Consider the following 20571-nt stretch of genomic DNA (forward strand, 5'->3'; position numbering starts at 1 on the left):
TTGCTGTTGAGATACTGGGCCATTCACCAAACTTTTTAGACACACCTCGTCTGTCCATGCTTGCACACATTATTTGATCATTCAGACCATGGCAAATTAAAGTGTAAAGATTACCTTGTCATTAAGACTGGGTTCACACGTTCCACTGCAGAATGGCACCCCAAGGCAACACAGTTCACACATACAAGTTTTGCAGCTCACTGCAACCCACGGTAACGCACTACCATATATTATGCAGTGTTGCGTTGTCAAAAATAAAAAAAATATAAATTTTTTGCATGTTCTGCTGTGTGGCTAGCACAATAATTTGAATTGGCTTCCTAAACAGAACACATATTAATGTGTCCTTATTAACAATACTGTATGGACCTGCTCCACCCGTTCATCCTCTCCTAAACTATTGATTTTCAGCCTGTCTCTATAGGATCTCTATTTTATCCCTTTCACTTCCCTCTCCGGGGTCCCATGCAGTACAGTGAAATAGTAGCACAGAGGCTTTTTTTTTCCACCTCCACTTTTATAATAGTATTTAAAGGCCAAGTTCCGCTTTATAGAAAAGAATGATACAACATAAATGCAATATTTTTGCAGAATTTATTTTTAATTTTTTCCTGCAGGACCCTGAAAAACATTCTTTCTATGATTAGTAGCTCACAGGTACAATGTGAACTCCTGCAGACGTGTCCTCCGGCTTTCAGCCCGTACCTCTGTGCAGGCTTTCTGTTTGAAAGCCGGAGGACAGGTTAGTGGACTAAGAAAGAGCTTATCAGCTCCCCTGCGAAACTACACATCTACCTACCACGGTGGAAGACAGTTATTGTAGTTATTCATTCACAAGAATCTGTTTTTAAAAAGTGACAGCAGGTGCAGAGAGAGGATACCTCAACTGCTGTCACAGGGAGGGGACGGGCGGGGGGAGAGGGGGTAGGAGCTGGAACATCTTACATGTTCCACCCTAAATACAGTTGGAACATGTAACATTTTCCAAAGGTGAACTTTTCCTTTAACTCTAACCAACCTAGTAATCTAAATGATAGATGAAATGTTCAGTACAATTTAAATTACTGACTGATAAACAGCAATTTATACAGATCTCTACAAAAGTGCTAACACAGGGCATCTGAGGAGGAAAAGCACACAAAAAGAGCGGAATTTACTAAGACTTGAGCAGACAGAATCTGGAGCAGAGGTGTATGAGAACCAACCAGCTTTTAGTTCTAATTTGTAAAGCTTAATGAATATGTAAAGCATTTCATATTCCTGATATGTGACTGCTGTACCATGTACGTGTATTAAAAACTATCCTGTTCTCTTTGTATTACTTCCTTTGTGTGAAATTCCTGGTGTAACTGGACAAACACATGCTAACATTACAGCCTGACAGGGCTGTATACATTGTGACCCATATGCACGAACTTGAGTGCCACTCAAAGCACTACAAAGCCTCCCCATGCAGTCCCTAGCACAAAACGGATGGTGGTGTTCAAAGCTTATCCAGGCTAGCAGAAGCAAATTAGAAAACAGAAAGTGGAAACGCCGCGCAATGGAGCCAAACTGCTATAAGGAAAGGTGAAGTTACGGCTTCAGCCTAAGCTCCTCCTGACTACACTCCACTGAGATGTTTCACTCCACTCATGGAGCTTAATCATATCATCTCTATGATTAACCGGTTCCTGACCAGTGCACGCCGATGTATGTCGGCAGAATGGCACGGGCAGGCATATTGGCGTACAGGTACGTCCAATCTTTAATGCCGCCCTGCCGGTCAGGACCCTGAACGGAGAAATGCCGTTGTAAACAGCATTTCCCCGTTCTGCCTAGCAACTAGTGATACTGATCTCTGCTCCATGTGATTGGAGCAGAGATCAGTGTTCACTAAATGAAAGCCCAGCCCCCCACAGTTAGTAACACACCCCTAGGAACACTTAACCCCTACACTGCAACCCACTGGTTAACCCCTTCGCTGCCAGTGTCATTTACACAGGAATCACTGCATTTATATAGCAAAGATTGCTGTATAAATGACAATGGTCCCAAAAATGTGTCAAAAATGTCCGATGTGTCCGCCATAATGTCGCAGTCACAATAAAAATCACTGATCGCCGCCATTACTAGTAAAAAAAAAATTATTAATAAAAATGCCATAAAACTATCCCCTATTTTGTAAATGCTATAACTTTTGCGCAAACCAATCAATAATTGCTTATTGCGTTTTTTTTTACCAAAAATACGTAGAAGAATACGTATCGGCCTAAACTGAGGGAAAAAAAATGTTTTTTTTATATATTTTTGGGGGATATTTATTATAACAAAAAGTAAAAAATAATGCGTTTTTTTCAAGATTGTCGCTCTATTTTTGTTTATAGCGCAAAAAATAAAAACCGCAGGGGTGATCAAATACCACCAAAAGAAATCTCTATTTGTGGGGAAAAAAGGACGCCAATTTTGTTTGGGAGCCACGTCGCATGACCGCGCAATTGTCAGTTAAAGCGACACAGTGCCGAATCGCAAAAAGTGGTCTGGTCTTTGACCAGCAAAATGGTCCGAGGCTGAAGTGGTTAAGCCCCATGGGTGGAGTGAAACATGTCAAAGGAGTGTAGTCAGGAGAAGTTGAGGCTGGAGCCGAAACTTTACCTTTCTGGATGGTGGCTGGGCTGGTGTGCAGCGTTTCCACCTTCTGTTTGCCTGCTGTGGCATCAGCTTCAGAGTTCGGCAGGTGGCAATGCCTATCAAACAGATGTTCAGTAGCTGGCAGGATTGTCTTCTAAAGACAGCGAGCCATTTCTATACCACCATCTGAAAAGTGTTTCACCGCAGTTCGCTTTTCAGAAGGTGGTAAGCATTGCTGCCAATGTGAAAAAAAGCCAAAGAAGGACTGTCTTTCCAAATGAGAGACAATTGGAAATCATAATGTGAGTAAATTAAAAGCAGCTGTAAAGGCAAATGCCCTTGTCGCAATGTGTACCTAGACATAATACATGCACAAGCAGTCTGATAGATGCAAACAATGCAGCAATCTATTTCGACTGGAAATCATTTTGTAAAAGTACAAATCAAACACAAACATAAAGGAAAAGCCTAAACTTGAATTAAAGAGACGATAAACCTTTATGCCTTATAAGAAGTATGTCATGTATTTCAAATACAGCTTTGAAGCACTTGGAAAAGAAGATATAAGGAATGAAAAATAATTGTGTGTTTACAAGATCATTTATTTAAGAAGATGATCATAATGAGAAGACACGCACTGTCCCTTGTCAGCATGTCTGGGATGCAGGATATCCAGAAGTGTTATTAACTTTGACACAAAGTGGTTTAGCTTAGGCAGTTTGTAATGTGTTTTGGCATCAACATGTTAAAGAACCAGTAAACCTTGAAATACAAAACCCAGCTTTATTTCCCACAGTAGTATGAAACATTTTAAACTTCCCAGTTAGATAAAATAAAAGTGTATAAAACACCAACATATTTTTTAAAGATAAGTAGTGAGGAGAAAAAAGGTCAGATTTTTGCTGTCTGTGCCTCTCTACTGAGAGATTCATCCTCATTGTTGGACCTGATGACCATTGTCTTCAATAAGGAGAGTGATGCATCTGTAACTCTATCATGCCATTTTCTTGCATATATTTGTTTGATGTAAGTTTTTGCTATATAAATAATGGAATTACAAAAACAACAACAAAAAATTGGAAAGTGATGGACAAACCACAATTATAGGGCCATTTCACACATTGTCTGTACTAGAACAACGTCAGCCATCACTAGGCCGTACAGAAAACAACTGTTGTACTGGTGCAGTTCTTAGCACACAGAAAAAAAGTTAACATACAACAATCTCTCTTTATGCCCCTAATCTAAAGACTGTTCACTTTAGAAATGCATAGTATAATTTGTGTTTAGGCATTGATGATGGTTTCATTGCTTTGCATGAAGGACCTATGTGCCAGCTGGTGAAGACTCCAACCAAGTCTCTCCGTCCACTGTCCTCTTGACCATCTCTGTCTGCCTTGTGTAAGGCAGTGGCACTGATTGACTGCCTCTGTCTTAGTAACCAGTCAGTGCTTCTGCCTCTCACAAAGCCTAGGACGGGCCTTAACCCTTACACTTTAACCCTAACCCCATTACCCCTATTGAAAAAAAAATAAAAAATATGGACTTCTGCCTTCACTCTGACTTTCCTCATGTGTACTGTATAGTCAGTGTTGGTCAGGGAATATAAATGTATTGAAGACAGAGGGTCAGCATAACAGCCAGGCTGCACAAATGTTTAGACCGTGATCAGCAATGGCAGCCACTCTCATTCTTTTGGGAAAGGTTTTCACTTTAACCCTTTTATTATCATTTTTTTTTCTTTTCCTGTGCTAGAACTGCCACAGCCAATAGCTTACAGTCACATGCCAAATTGTAACAATACTAATACCCTTGTAAAAAATCTATTCATACATGCATAGAGAAGAATAGACCTGGACACTGTTAAACAATACCACTTCCCTATGTAAAAAGTGGTTGTTGTGTATCAGGCAGAGATAGCCAGAGCCCACCAGTAAAGCCTCAATAAGGGCCACCTTAACATCTATATACTTTATGCAAAAACATTTTTTACACCATACATCTACACAATACATGTACACAATACATGTTTATGGGCTATTAGCCAGAAATATATTTTCTTCATGTTTTAATAATTTCTGAGATGCTGTGTTTCTGTTTGTGAACTGCAGCCAATCTCAGGTAAAGTATGGCTAGTCTGAAACTAGTCTCTTGACAAAATGAAAGACAATAAGACTGCTCAATCCCTTCTGGTTGGCATAATGCAAAAATTGCTGAACAGGGAAGCCTGGGGTAAGGCTAATGATCTACATCATGGGGGTCCAACCTGCGGCAAATGACGGCTATGAATGCCACCCAACACAAAATCATAAAATTACTTAAAGTGGCGTTCCACCCCAAAGAAAAAAAAATATTACTGTGCTTAAAAAAAAAAAAACATTTGGAGAATTTTTTTTTTACTCACCTCTAAATGCCTGTTGCTAGGGGGTCCCTCGTAGTCTGCCTCCTTCGGTGTCTGGGCTCCTGATGTCACTTCCCTCTGCGCCTCGCTCCCCTCCCTCTTGTCAATCATCTGGGACACGTGACAGGTCCCAGATGATTGCGCGACCAGTCACGCTGCGCGGCGTGGCACGCGCATGTATAGTGGGTGCCCACAGTTGAAATGCTGGTGCCGCCGAGCGTAGGGGAAGACGAGCGGGGCTTTGATCCCTCGCATCACTGGGCCCTGGGACAGGTAAGTGTCCTATTATTAAAAGTCAGCAGCTGCAGTATTTGTAGCTGCTGACTTAAATTTTTTTTTTTTTAAGCGGAACACCGCTTTAAATATGTTTATTTATTTTTTCTTGCAAAAAAGTGTTTGCACTGAGCGAACATATGCAGCTGAAAAAAAAATTGACAGTGTCCCTTTACTTGGACTTTTATACCTTTTATTATTATTATACCGGATTTATATAGCACCAACAGTTTGCAGTGCTTAACAAAACGAAGGCAGACATTACAGTTGCAATCCAATTTGGTACAAACAGGGCCCTGCTCGCTAGAGCTTACAATCTAGGAGGGAGGGTCAATTGATACAAAAGGTAATAGCTGTGTGGGATGAGCTGATGGGGAAAGTAAAACAGTGTATTAGTTAGAAGCAGGATAAGCTTCTTTAAAGAAAAGGGTTTTCAGGGATCGTCTAAAAATGGATAGATTAGGGGACAGTCGGACCGATTGGGGTAGGGAGTTCCAAAGGATGGGAGAAGTATGCGAGCATGGGAGGAGGTGACAAGGGAGCTAGAGAGCAGGAGGTCTTGGGAGGACAGAAGAGAGCGGCTTGGTTGGTATTTTGAGACTAGGTTAGCAATGTAGCTGTGGGCACAATTGTGGACGGCTTTGTAAATTACTGTTAGTACTTTGAATTTTATTCATTGGGTGAGTGGAAGCCAGTGCAGGGATTGGCAGAGAGGGGTGGAGGACACTGAATGATTGGTAAGGTAGATGAGTCTTGAAGCAGCATTCATTATGGACTGAAGGGGGGTAGTGTATGTAAAGGTAGTCCAATGAGGAGTGAGTTGCAGTAGTCGAGGTGAGAGATGACTAGGGAGTAAATTAGAAGCTTGGTGGTGTCATTGGTTAAAAAGGGCGTATTCTAGAGATGTTGCGGAGGCTAAGGCAGCATGATTTGGACAGGGATTGGATGTGGGCCTGAAAAGACAGTTCAGAGTCTAGGGTTTCCTCTAGCACCCTGGCATGTGGGGACAGATTGATCATTGTGCCATTGATCTTGACAGAGAAGTCAAGGAAAGGGGCACGTGGGGGATGAAATATTATAAGCTCAGTTTTAGATAGATTCAGTTTGAGGATGACATCCAGGCTGATATGTCCTTTAGTAAATAATTGATGTGTGAGGAGACTGATGGGGTGAGCTGAAAGGTAGAGAGATAGAGTTGGGTGTCATCGGCATATGAATGGTAGTGAAAGCCATGGGAGGCTATCAGCAAACCGAGGGAGGATGTGTAAACCATTTTATCTTCCCAAAGAAAGATATCTGAATCTTTACAATCATGACTTATTAATTCCAGCAGTTTTCAGTAACTACTCTCAAGGATGAAGCACACAAAGGACAAAATTAGAAACAAAATATCTAATAAGCACTTTGAGGATTGCTACTACATTCATCGAACCAGATATTGATGCTTAAGTTTATCAAAACAGTGTAAAATATTGCACTAGTTTTATGTTGTCCTTGTTTACTTTTATAATAAAAATGTATTACAAGAAATTAGGTTATATTACTCAGATACATAATCTATATCAGTGATCATTAACTTGTGATCTGCCTGATGGTTTATACTCACTGGCTATCCTTATTGTTAGTGTATTTTATTTATGTGTGGCTCAAGACAATTCCTCTTCTTTAGTATGGCCCAGGATGGTCAAAATGTTGGACAACCTTGATCTATGTTATTAAAGAATGTCTATGAAAAGCTTTTATGCAGAGTTTTAACTGTCCTATCGCAACTTCCAAAAGATATGATAATGCTGTAGAGCGGCAGTGGTCAACTTTCCTGAATAGAGGGCTTTAGGTGCTACCCTTGACTTTACCAAAGTGCCACATATAATATTCATTGAATGCACCCCTACAAAAATCTGCCAGACTGTGAACAGGAGATGGTGAAAGACAACGTGTACATTGCAAGAGATGGTCAGAGACTGTGGAAATGCTGCATAAGATGATCATAGAATGCGAGGCATGCTAAATAAGTCGTTGAAGGCTGAAGACATGTTTCCAGAGACTGTCAAACTGGAAACATGTCACATGAGACTGCTAAAGATCACTGCTAATCCTGAAGCTTGGATGGGAAAAAAAACATTTACACTTTCAATATGGTACTATATATATATATGGGGTGAGCTGAAAGATAGAGAGATTGTGATTTTAGTGGCATTTTTAAATTGAATGATCTTTTGTGCATATATATATATATATATATATATATATATATATATATATATATATATATATATATATATATATATATATATATATACACAAAAAAGATCATTCAATTTAAAAAAAAATAAAAAAAAATTCCACTAAAATCACAATAAAAAGCAGCTCTGTGATTACTAAAATACCCCGCACATAATAATAAGAGCTTCTCAAACAGTAGATTTAGTCACCTGGAAAATCCTGACTGCACCAATAATCTTCAAGCACATCAGGTAAAATGTTGATACACTGCAAACCACAAACTATAAATAAATATTTTCTCCTTACCTTCCAGCAAACACTCCGGAACCTGCTGCTTCTCAGCTGCCCATTAATCCCTTTCAGACGTATCGTTGCCAAATAATTGCTGTTTACAAAAAGTTCTTCCCACTCTTTGCTGTGAAGGTATAAAAAAAAGGAAAAAAAAACTTAGATATATTATATTTAAGTAACATATGACAGCAACATGCTGTATTTCATGAGTGGTTATAATACGAAAAAAAAAAAAAAAGAAGCATTTGTAGCATTTTTTAACACTGATTTTATTCAAGCTCAGTTTTAAAACGCATGGTTGTCTTTTTTGGACACATTTCTTCTCAGGATTTAATGAATATGTAGATCACTATAATTATGCCAGCTACTGAAATTCATAATGCCTATGGAGGCCATTCCATTTTCTCGAAAATGTTGGTACTGCAGTTCACTGAATAAACAAGAAAAATGAATATTAATACAGGCATGATCGTATTTCCGTTTGCGCGCTGTAGAGAGACGCAACGGGCAGAATTATTGAGAGCAACTCCAGCTAATAACTATTAGCTCCTCGATAAAATGTTTGCCTAAATTAAACCCCCCCTCCTTCTTCTTTATCTTAACAGCAGACGGGCTGTTAAACATAACAGAGGATGGCATTATTTAACTGTTAGCGCTATTTACCACCGGAACGGCTCATACTTATTTCTACATGAGCAGGTTTAAATTTTTAACAGGTGCAGGCAAATTTAAATAAAAAAGCATCAAAAAATAAATAAAAAATCCTCACTCTATAAACTGTTAAAAAGGCAAGCTTGAGCACCTTGCAATACCTATGGCTGACTAGATAAACAACCTAAATATGCCTCCCAGGCTTACAGACACAAGGGGCCTAACACCTGTGCCTCATTAATATACAAGTAAATCTGCTCTACTGGGAAATGATTGGAAATTAATTGTCCTAAACCATTTACAGAGTTTGAACAAAAGAACTTGACTTGGCTTCTCTTCTGTGTCTCTCTCCATCGCATGCCATGAATGACACATCATCAGCTGGAGAATAGTACGCAATGACCTGACTAGCTGATGCTTGTACACTTGTGTGCTTACAATTAGATGCACAAATCGAGGTCACGTTCCAACGTGAACTTGAAAAAAAAAAACTACCAAAAAAAAAAAAAAACGAAATATGACTAGTGTCCTTATCAACTAGTAAAATCTTAGATGCCATTTGGGTTGCCAGCTTGTCTTTGGCTTCTATGAGTTTAAACAATTTCATATATATTTTTTATTAATAAACTTAGTATTGTTTTTCTTATATATTAACACTTAATTCTACAGATAAATGTTTTTGAGGACAGCTAATAACATGACCAGACACTAACACAAAAGTCAACAAAGTATGGGCATTCACTATCAAATCTGTTAGATTTTTATCAGTCAGAAAATACTACTAATGTCCCCATTAATGCCTATGACCAGGGCTAAATTTAGACATTTCTCTGCACAAAGAATCCTTAAATATCCTTCTTTACAGGCTTTGCCAGCATATTGATAGATCTTCCAGCAAGCAGTTTGAGTCCTTCACTATGTATAAGTGCATCCACTGCTGTTACATCCAGGTAAAACCACTATAGCCCCAAAAAACTCATCAGATATACTGTATATCCATATTACTATCGACATTGGTAGCATAAAAGGTTTACCTGGGTCTGGTCTGGAAACTAATCAAAAAAGCCACACAGGCCATTTTAGGACACTGGTGGGCTCAGGGCACCCATGGACCCCTTTTACACTGAAGGCGGTTTTCAGGTGTTTTATCCATCATGATCTGAAAGCTTGGCCTAAGAAATAAAGCTGGCCCTTAAGAATGAGCTCCGGCGTGTTTGCATACTCCACATGCAGAGCATGAAGTCGGCGCAGCTCTTCGCTAATGACAGGCAGTGAGACATTGTCCCGATGCGTGGCTGCAGAGATCCGGCAATGTCTCACTGCCTGTGATTAGTGCAGCGCTGTGCCGACTTCCTGGCGGGCTTTGCATGTGGAGTGTGCGAACACGCCGGAGCTCATCCCTACTGGCCATACACTGTTACATGTTTGTTCAGATGGTGATACAAAATTTGGAAAAATCATTGGAGCATTTAATGATGACATCATGGAGTCAATGAATTTCTTCTGAAAGCCCTTCAAAATTTGGTTTGATTGCCATGCCAATGTTTATAACTTTAATTTCTGGTTTCAAGTGGTACAATAGTATATAAATACAATGCAATTTTTACTGTCTGAAGACCACATTAATACTTACAATTTTGTAAGTTCAGATAAGAAACAAGATAATTTTTTCACCCTGTGTTTTCAAATTTTCTCATCCATATGGTCAAAAAAATAGTCGCTTTGTTCCCATTAACCATTAGAAAATTTAAAGTACGTTCTGTAAGCATTTTATACATTTTTTTGTATTTTGTTTCTCTTTGCTTTTAATATTCCATTACAGCAAGTGAACTAAAAATGTACCATGAGCTATGTGAACTGTCTTGTTGACAAGGATTAGAAAGAGCAACCCAAAGGCTGAAACAAGTTTCCCTTCTGTGTCGGCATGTCTGAAGCCTCTGCTGAAGGGGGAGATTAGCTCATTTCAGCTCTAATTTTCACTTTAACAGTGATAACATGACCAAGTGCTTAGGCTTTCAGACATGTGGCCAGACATGACCAGACTCAATAATGAAAAGTATTTCAAGATGATCTATAGTCACAGCTTACATTTTAATTTTTTAGCACCCCCCCGACACCCAGACGGGTGTGGCGGACCCCCAGTGGGCTGACATTCACTTAATATTTAATATTGGCTGCCAGTAACATTAGTTTTATGATTTTATTTTCATCCTCGCAGCACCTCTAGTTCAGATAGCAGGCAAATTCACTGGAAATAGTGAATAAGTAACAGAAATTTAATGAAGTAAATTTGTGGAACTCTTCAAAAAGTGAAACAGGCAAGACAAAAATTTGGATTTTTGAACTCACTGTAAAATCCTTTTCTCTGAAGTTCATTGACGGACACAGCTCCTTTAATTCTTGACCTTAGGGTTATCACGCCACCTTCAGGAGAGGACTAGGCAGCCCCTCTGGCTATAACCCGTCAACCCTGGCTATAACCCCTCAACCCTGCTTTCAGCAGCTCAGTTCGTCAAAAAACAGTACAAACATAAATAGGAGAGGGGGGTGCTGTGTCCGTCAATGAACTTCAGAGAAAAAGATTTTTACAGTGAGTAGAAAAATCCCATTTTCTCTTTCGCTCATTGGCGGACACAGCTCCTTTAATTCTTGACCTTAGGGACGTCCCCAAGCACTGTCAAAAACAAGGGGTGGAAACAGCAAAACATAACTTCACCCACAACAAAATGAACACCTCAACAGAGGAGTCGCCATCTTAAACGGCCGCCATGAAAACAAAGCGGCCAACTTGTGCATCAAAAGATGCGTTTACAACAAACTTGTTTACAACAAAATTTCAACCTTACACAGCTGCCTGCAAAACCTTGTGGCCAAAGCAAGGATGCGAAGATGCGCTTACGTCAGCTTTGTAGAATTTTGTGACAGTGTGAACGGACGACCAAGTACACACCTGGGAGACAGACGCTTGAGGTCGGAAAGCCCAGGAGGTCCCAATTGCTCTGTTGAAATGAGCCGCTACAGGAAAAGGGGGCACACGCCGCTTTAAGGCATAGGCCTGAACCACGATCTGTCTGATTAATCGAGAAATGGTGGACGACGGATGACCCACTGAAACAAACAGAGTCTGACTTCCAGAAGGGAGCTGTAGCAGACAGATACACCCGTAAAGCCTGGATCACATCCAGGGAATGTAAGGCAGCCTCTTTTGGGTGTGTCGGCTTAGGACATAAGGATGGTAACACAATGTCCTCATTTAGATGGAATGCCAAAACCACCTTTGGAAGCAAAGAGGGCTGCGGACGTAGCACTGTCTTATCCTTGTGGATGACCAGGTAGGGAGAATTGCATGACAAGGCTGCCAACTCAGAAACTCTCCTGGCAGATGTAATCGCCACTAGAAAGACTACTTTCTGAGAAAGAGTTAACAAGGGAATCTCCCTAATGTTCTCAAATGGTGGTTTCTGAAGCACCGATAGCACCAGATTTAGATCCCACGGAGGTAGTGGTGGTCGAACCGGATGGACTACTCGTCGAACCCCTTGCACAAAGGTACTCACCAATGAGTGAGTCGCCAAGGGGCGTTGGAAAAAAGCAGCTAAGGCTGAAATCTGTCCCTTGATGGTGCTTAAGTTAAGTTTCTGATCCACTCCTCGCTGCAAAAATAGCAGGATCCTGGAAACGGAATAAGTGCGTGGACATTACCCCATTTCCTCACATATGGAGATGTAAGCCTTCCATTTACGATGGTAAATCTTCCAAAAAGAAGACTTCCATGCCCTCAGCATAGTGGAAATTACCGAGTCTGACAGACCTCGGGTCCTTTAGCACCTGGTTTTCAACAGCCATGCCGTTAAAACCAGAGACGGTAAAGCAGGATGAAGTATCGGGCCTTGCGATAGAAGGTCCTCTCACAGCGGTAGCCACCACAGAACATCTGCCACCAGTTGTACTAGGTCGGCATACCAAGGATGCTGAGGTCAATCTGGGGCAATCAGAATTACTGGAATCCCCTCGGCCTCCACTCTGCGAAACAGACGTGGTAGAAGTGTGAGTGGGGGAGAAGGCATAAATCAGTCGATAATGCCCCCATGGAGCCACCAACGCATCTGACGCGTCCGCCCAGGGGTCACTTGTCCTGGACACAAACCTCTGCACATTTCGATTGAGCCGAGAGGCCAAGAGGTCCACATCTGGTGTGCCCCATCTTAGGCAAAGGAGCCTGAATACCTCCGGATGAAACAACCATTCCCCTGGGTCCAGCATCTGACGACTTAGGTAGTCCACCTGCCAGTTTTCTACCCCCGGGATGTATATGGCCGACAGGGCTGGCACATGTCGCTCTACCCACTGGAGGGTGTGAGCAACCTCCCATGTTGCAGCTGAGCTCCTTGTTCCTCCTTGATGGTTGACGTACGCCACCGCCGTGGCATTGTCCGACTGGATCCTGATCGGACACCCTTGTAGCCTCATTGATCATGTGGAGAGGCAAAGCCTGATCGCCCGAAGCTCGAGCACATTGATTGGTAGTTGGGATTCTTCCCGTGACCAAAGGGCCGACTGTACTCCCAGCACTGCCCCCTCTAACCGGTCAGGCTGGTATTGGTTGTGATCACCGTCCAATGGAGAGGAAGGAATGATCTCCCGGACTGAAGGGCCAGAAACCTCAGCCACCAGAGAAGGGAATCCCTGACTAACTGGCTCACCCGAATTTGACAATCCAGGGATAATGGAGATCTGTTCCAATCTTGATTGGTAGTTGGGATTCTTCCCGTCACCAAAGGCCCTGGGCCGACTGTACTCCCAGCACCCCCCCCCCCCAACCAGTCAGGCTGGCGTTCATGGTGATCACTGTCCAATGGAGAGGAAGGAACGATCTCCCGGACTGAAGGGCCAGAGACCTCAGCCACCAGAGAAGGGAATCCCTGACTAACTAGCTCACCCGAATTTGACAATCCAGGGATAATGGAGATTTGTTCCATTTTGACAAAATCTCCTTCTGAAAAGACTCGAATGTGAAATTAAGAGCATGGTACCGCCTCAAAAGTGACCACCATGAGGCCCAGAATGCGCATGCAGAAGCGCAGCGACGACCATCAACAAATTCACTGCAGCTTGAAGAGTCTGCAGCTTGTCTGAAGGGAGAAAAACTCTTGCTTCTGAGGAGTCCAAAAGCAAGCCAAGGTACAACACTCAACCAAACTCCTGGAGAGTCTGCATGGTGATCGCTACATCCTCCCTTAATTCTGAGGCGGAAGTTGCTCTCAGAAGGAGGTCGTCTAGGTAACCCGCGATTGCGATCCCACGGTGCCTTAACGGTGCCAGAATTGATGCTAACACTTTGGTAAAGACTTGGGGTGCCGACGCCAAGCCAAAAAGGAGAGCCACAAACTGGTTGTGCTCTTCCCGACTTCAAATTGCAGAAACCTCTGATGCCTGAGGCATATGGGTGCATGTAAGTACGCGTTCTGGATATCCAGAGACGCCAGGAAGTCCCCCTGATGGAGTGCAGTGACCACGGAGCAAACTGATTCCATTCTGAACCTTTGCACTTTCACAAAGCTGTTCAGGTCCTTCAAGTCCAGGATTGGACGTACCCCTTCCTTTTTGGGGACTACAAACAGATTGGAGTAGAATCCCTGAAACCTTTCCAGCATCAGTAGAGGTACTATCACCCCACGCAATAGCAGGTCCTGTACTGCCCCGAACAGGGCTTCCCAACGAGCTGGAGGTAGAGGTAGTTTGGAGGGGAAAAAAAATCTGTTTGGTGGACAAGGAAGAAGCTCTATCTTGTATCCCGATAAAAAAACAGTTCGTAGACCCGCTGGTCGGACAGTAAAGTGGTCCACCGAGCTGCAAACTCCCGAAGGTGACCCCCCACCCAAGAGATGGGTGGGGGCAAACCTTCATGCAGTAACATTTTTGTTCGCAGACTTGTTTGGCTTGTGAAACCAGGGGCGCTTTTGTCCTTCAGCAGGCGCCTTGTTGGACTGGGAACTCTTACCTCATCAACAGATGTGTGGACTGGCAAGGTCTTAGCTGGTGTAGGGAATTTTAGAGACCCTATACTGGAGTGTGTACAGCTTCCATCAGTGTTGTAATAGTCTCCTTAAGACTAAAAGAAACGTTTGTAACAGATGCATCATCTCGACTCGACACCTCAGAAAGCAAGAAAGCTTCCTCAGGTGACGTCTCCTCCTCTTGCCCTCTATACAGCTAAACTGCAAGTAAAACATAGATCCCAGAGAGGAGGTAGAAGGGAACCGTTAATGCAGTCTGCTCTTTAGGGTATCAACAAGGTCAGAGATCTGAAGTCTGACACTGCGGCAGAAAATTCCCTCTTTAGAAAGGAAGAGCCAAGTGTGGTTAGTAGCCAGACTAATGACCAGAAGAAGGGAATCAGAATGGGGGCAACCATCAGAGGAAAGGGTACCAGGGCTTGGACTGTGCATTTGTCTGCGCAAGCATAGTAGCACCTAGTTCACTCAGGTGTAATAGTGTGCTACTACCAAAGAGGAACACTCAAGGCAACAGTGCCACCTAAGGTGCCCTCCTGAATGTTGCCACATGGCGTCAAAGTGCCATTACCCAGACCATCCTGGAATGTCAAACCAAGCCATTGGAAGGTGGTAAATACTTACCCCTAAGGGGAGAACAGTAGCGGGCAAATGGGGATATATTTTTAAAAGGCTTCTGCCATGCTTTTATGACAATAGTAGCGGGAATAATGATATTTAACTACTTTTTTGCTTTACCCTGAACATGGTCAGCGTACCACCACCCAGGCAGACCACAGCTCTGGACTTTTAAATCACCATGCAGCTAATTCCACATGCTGCACTACTTGCTAGGAAGAGTGTCTACAGCAGGAGCCAAGCAACATTACAGATCTTCCCTGCATATTCCTTCAGGCAATGTCTAGGTACGGTGCAGCAAGGCTCTGCCGAGGAATTGATCAATCCGGAAGCTCTATTAAAAAAAAAAAAAAAGACAAAAGAGGTCTATCATCTAATGACACAGGCAAAAAACTGAGGCTAGCTGGGAGTGGGAGGGGTCCCTGCAGCCATTTTGCTGACGTCCAATCACCTAAAGGTAGCAGTTTTAATGGATTTAAAAAATCCTGTGACCTATGGGGGCGTGGCCAGCCGCGGAGCAGAATGGCAGCTTATCCCGTAAGCTCCGCTCCAGAGCAAGGGGAATAGCGCCACAGACAAGCGACAGGAGTCTCCCATCTCAACGCTCAGTGAGGGGAGACCTGCGGGACACGAGCGGGCATGCCAGGGAGGCGACACCCTCCACCACAGCCGCACCACCTGGCGAAGTTTTTCCACTGCATGGAGCAGGGAGACAGCCAAGATGGCGTCGGCCATCTCCCGCCGGCGAAAGAACAGCGCGGCGGAACGGGGAGCTCACCACATCATCCACAGGACACTGCTGACCGGCCAGGAGAACAGGAGCCAGATGCCATGGACAGCCTCCCCCCTCCAGCAGCAAACCCCTCAGACTACCATCAGGACCGAGGTAAGAGGCTTGCCTCATTCCCCTGCAACTCCCCTGGGAAAATACACCAGGCTAAAAAGCATCATGGCAACACCTCAGACATAGATCCTCACAGAACAGCTCATATGTCCTCACTAGCAAATATGCCTGTCACTGACAACCCAGTCTCGGAAAGTATGCTGAAATCTATGCTCCTCACACTGCAAAAAGACCTGCATAGAGAGTTGCAGTTATCTCTATCACAAGTACATGACATGCTTGACTGCTTAGAGGACAGGATAGATTCCACAGAGGAGCCCATGTCTGACATGGGCAAAGCACACAATGAGCTTCTGGATGCCCATGAGCATAACTCAGAAGAAATTCATAAAATTAAGTTAAAAATGGCAGACCTCGAGGACAGGGCCAGAAGAAACAACATCAAATTCAGAGGGGTTCCTGAGGCAGTCCCACCCAATGAGCTGAAAAAATACATACAACAGCTTTTCACTACATTAATCCCTGATTTGTCTCCACACAACTTGATAATAGACCGTGCACATAGAATTGCCAAACCAGATCACTTACTGGCAGACATACCAAGGGATGTGCTGGCCAGAATTCACTTTTTCCACATAAAGGATCATAAAGGATCAAATTCTATATACGGCCAGAAACCTAAAAGCCTTACCAGCGCCTTATTCCAAAATAGCGTTATTCGCTGATTTCTCCCCAGCTATCATGGAATTACGCAGAGCATTTATGCCGGTCACCTCAGTTCTCCAGGAACACAAAATTACATACCGATGGGGTTACCCCACCAAACTCTTGGTGACCTACCAGCACAAAATTGTCCCGATATTGTCTCCTAAAGACGGATATAAGAAGCTGACTAACTGGGGCCTGTTGCCTATTCCCCCAACCCAACATAGGTTGAACAAACAGAATACTCCTCCAGCTCCTCCATCGCAACACCGAAGGAATGGAACAGATAAAACCTAACACTCATGTCCCCAGCACAGTGATCCCCCGTTCGGCGCACTGTTTGAGTTTCACTCCCCTAGTTTATAGTGTGCCAAGCACACTAGGTTTAAAAGTGTTATACCTAAACTGTTCGATCACCAAACAACTGGAACTCTGTACTGTATAATACTTATTATCAATCCTAACACTGGTACTTGATTTGTAGCAACTGTTAAATATATTACTAATTTCCAACAAATACATAACTAAGTGTGGTAGATTTCTAAACATATGAATCAAAGTCAATTATCCACCACAACAACCAGTTGTACAAATATAGTACTATTTTGTTTTTTTTAGGCCTGGGCCTCCCTCAACTCCTGCATCCTACTCACAAATACATTAAAAGAAAGGAAAAAAGGGAAGAAGGGGAAGGGAGAGAAAAACACAGAAAAAAAAAAAGGGGAAAAGATGCCAATCAATATCACTTCTATTAATGCTAAGGGGCTTAACTACCCCTTTAAGAGAAATATGCTATGGAAAGAAGCCGGTTCTTGTAACATGGATATTTTATGCGTCCAAGAGACACATTTTGCAAAATCTAAACCACCAAATTGCATGCACAAAAAATTTGCCCATAACTTCTTCTCCCACAACAGTAAAAAGAAATGTGGGGTGATAATAGCAATAAGCTCCATGATCCCATTTATCCTTCATCATGTAGACACCGATGATGAAGGATGTTTCATAATCCTATCAGCCACCATTGATAACCACCCAATGACGCTGGTAACCATATATGCACCTAATACCAACCAAAAGTCCTTTTACAAAAAGCTGAACTCCAAACTGGAACCGTACAGAAATGGAGCCCTAATATTTTGCGGGGACTTTAATGATACCCCTGATCCTGCTTTAGACTCCACCAACCCAACTAGAAAGAGACCATCCACGCTTTCTTCATTTATAAATAAGGGAGATCTCTATGATCCCTGGAGACTATACTTTTACTCTCATACTGGAAGCTCTTACTTACGGATAGACTTCTTCCTTACTGATAAGCAAACCTTGCTGACAGTCTCGGAAACGCGTATTGGTCTCATCACATGGTCAGACCACGCTCCAAGATATGAGGGGAGGATCAAGTCCAAGATTGAGAGCTTCTTTGAGACCAACGTTGAATCTACTGATGATCAGTCTATGATTTGGTTAGCTCATAAGGCTTTTCTACGAGGTCTCCTGATTAAAATTGGGGCACAGGAACGAAAGAGACGAACGGTAGAAATGGACACAATATTGCAACAACTTAAAACTTTAGAGGCCAATAAAAAACAATCACCTAGCCTGGCAACACTCATAGCGATAGGCAACCACAGACGAGCAAGCTAAGCGAAATCTTACATTATAAATTTGAACACTACATCAAACAATTAAAACTACACTCCTACTCTTTTAGCAGCAAATCTAGTGCCTTTCTGGCAAAACAAATCAAGCGGCGACAGATAAAGGCAAAAATCATGTTCCTAGTAAACCCACGAGGGGTCAGGATGACAACCCGCTGGACATAGCCAACACCTTCGCAGCCTTTTACGATAAATTATACAACCTGACTGACTCAGAAAATTCCATCCCACCAAACCCGAGAGAAATAGCAGCCTTTCTAGAATCCATCCATCTCCCGAGTCTGACCCCATCTCAAATAGCCGACCTCTCGACCCCCTTCACAACAGGCGAAATTACCAGAGTCATCCAAGCCCTCCCTATGCACAAAGCCCTGGGTCCAGATGGATTGTCTATCGAATACTATAAACAATTCCAAACCATACTGTCACCTCAGCTCTGCAAAACATTTAACCAATTTGCCACTACAGGAAAAATGCCCACAGAATGTCTTGAAGCATTGATAGTAACTCTTCCCAAATCGGGTAAATCGCATGAAGCCCCAGAAAACTATAGACCCATCTCCCTACTGAATACAGACACTGAATTATACGCAAAACTGCTTGCTCTTCGGCTCTCCACGGTCATGCCACAATTGATACATATTGACCAGGTCGGTTTCATACCAACAAGGCAAACATTGGATGGGACCCGTCGGTTCAGAAACCTCATTCAGTGGGCAGAGCTTCACCGAATGCCTTCTCTGCTTCTCTCTTTGGATGCAGAGAAGGCATTCAATAAAGTACAATGGACATACCTGGAAGCGGTAATACGTAAATTCGGCCTCTCAGGCACATTCCTGAATGCTATCCTTAGTCTTTACACGACCCCAAGCGCAAAAGTGTGGACCTCAGGTGTGACATCCGACCCATTCACTACTTCTAATGGCACGCGACAGGGTTGCCCGCTGTCACCCCTAATTTTCGCTATGGTCCTGGAACCCTTAGCCCAGAAAATTAGAATGGCTCCTCAAGTTAAAGGACTGGTCATAGGGTCCATCGAACACAAGATAGGTTTATATGCGGACGACGTAATAATATCCATTACAGATCCAACAAAATCCGTACCAGCAGTCCAACGTACTCTTGATTAATTCAGTGCAGTTTCATTATACAAAGTAAACCATAGTAAGACATTTATGTTAGCGAACAGCGTTGATAAACAAACCATACAACACATCTCTAACACTTCCTTATTCTCTTGGTCAAAAGACTCGTCCCTTTCGTACTTGGGAATTCGGCTGACAACACCCAGTAAAAATATTCTACGCACCACTTTTGCAGACCACGTGGAAAAGCTTAAAAAAATTTCCTCTGATCTACTGCACCCCTTTGTGTCCTGGGCCGGTAGAATTGCATTGACAAAAATGTTTCTACTTCTGCACATTCTATATTTATTTCGCACAATTTCGGTACCATTCCTCTCAACACAGCTCCAGTCACTTCCTTCATATGGCAACAAAAAAGACCCAGAATAAACAAACAAAACCTAATGACTACTACGAAACTGGGGGGAATGGGAACACCCAATATCAGTCTTTATTATAAAGCCATCACGTTGGCCCAACTGAAACATTGGTGGGACTCGGAAACTCCCTACAACTGGTCCCAAATAGAAGCAACGGTATTGGCCAAAGATTTAAAACTATCTCTCTGTGCCTCACTACTTGCTCCCTTGCCCAAATACTCCCAAATGAACTCAATCACAGCTTCTCTAAGAGTATGGTTGGCCCTCCCACAAATCTCAAAAGGGATATCACAGGCCATACTACAGCATATACCAATACAAGCTATTTCACTCATTATTCCGGATCTCCAATTGAACACATGGACAGATGCAGGTATTCAAACTATAGGACACCTCTTTAATACGTCGAGCCTACTGTCATTTGAGCAGTTGAAATCCAAATTCGGTCTCTCATCAAGAACCTTCTTCATATACCTCAGGATCAGATCTCTTCTCAGTAAAGTAACTTGGACTAAACAGGACAGGATGCTATCACAGACACTGCAATATTTTGTTGTCAAAAACAACGCCTCCAAGGCCATCTCGTTCTTTTATGGCCTACTATCACAGGAAGCAGAGAAACACACGCAATCTCAAATCCTACGATGGGATAAACTCGCCCCAACCGCTCCACCAACAACACAATGGTATAAGGCACTATCGTTGCCTGCAAAATTCTCTCGCTGCACGTCGCACTGGGAGTCTCTACAAAAACTGTTCCAGCACTGGTACTACAC

At 42.8% G+C, this 20571-nt stretch overlaps 1 protein-coding gene across 5 annotated transcripts in view; it reads right to left on the reverse strand.

Moving 5' to 3' along the window:
- Nucleotides 1-20571, reverse strand: part of TBC1D5 (TBC1 domain family member 5) — an 802157-nt gene that overhangs the window by 344220 nt on the left and 437366 nt on the right. For all 5 annotated transcript variants that reach the window (XM_077491382.1, XM_077491385.1, XM_077491384.1 and 2 more), the window contains one exon: nt 7814-7922. In XM_077491382.1, the coding sequence (XP_077347508.1) occupies nt 7814-7922 (109 nt within the window). The remainder of the gene's footprint in view (nt 1-7813; nt 7923-20571) is intronic.

Source organism: Lithobates pipiens, unplaced genomic scaffold (assembly GCF_037356315.1).
Source record: "Lithobates pipiens isolate NorthernLeopardFrog02 unplaced genomic scaffold, aLitPip1_a1.2 Scaffold_19, whole genome shotgun sequence".
Classification (NCBI taxonomy): domain Eukaryota; kingdom Metazoa; phylum Chordata; class Amphibia; order Anura; family Ranidae; genus Lithobates; species Lithobates pipiens.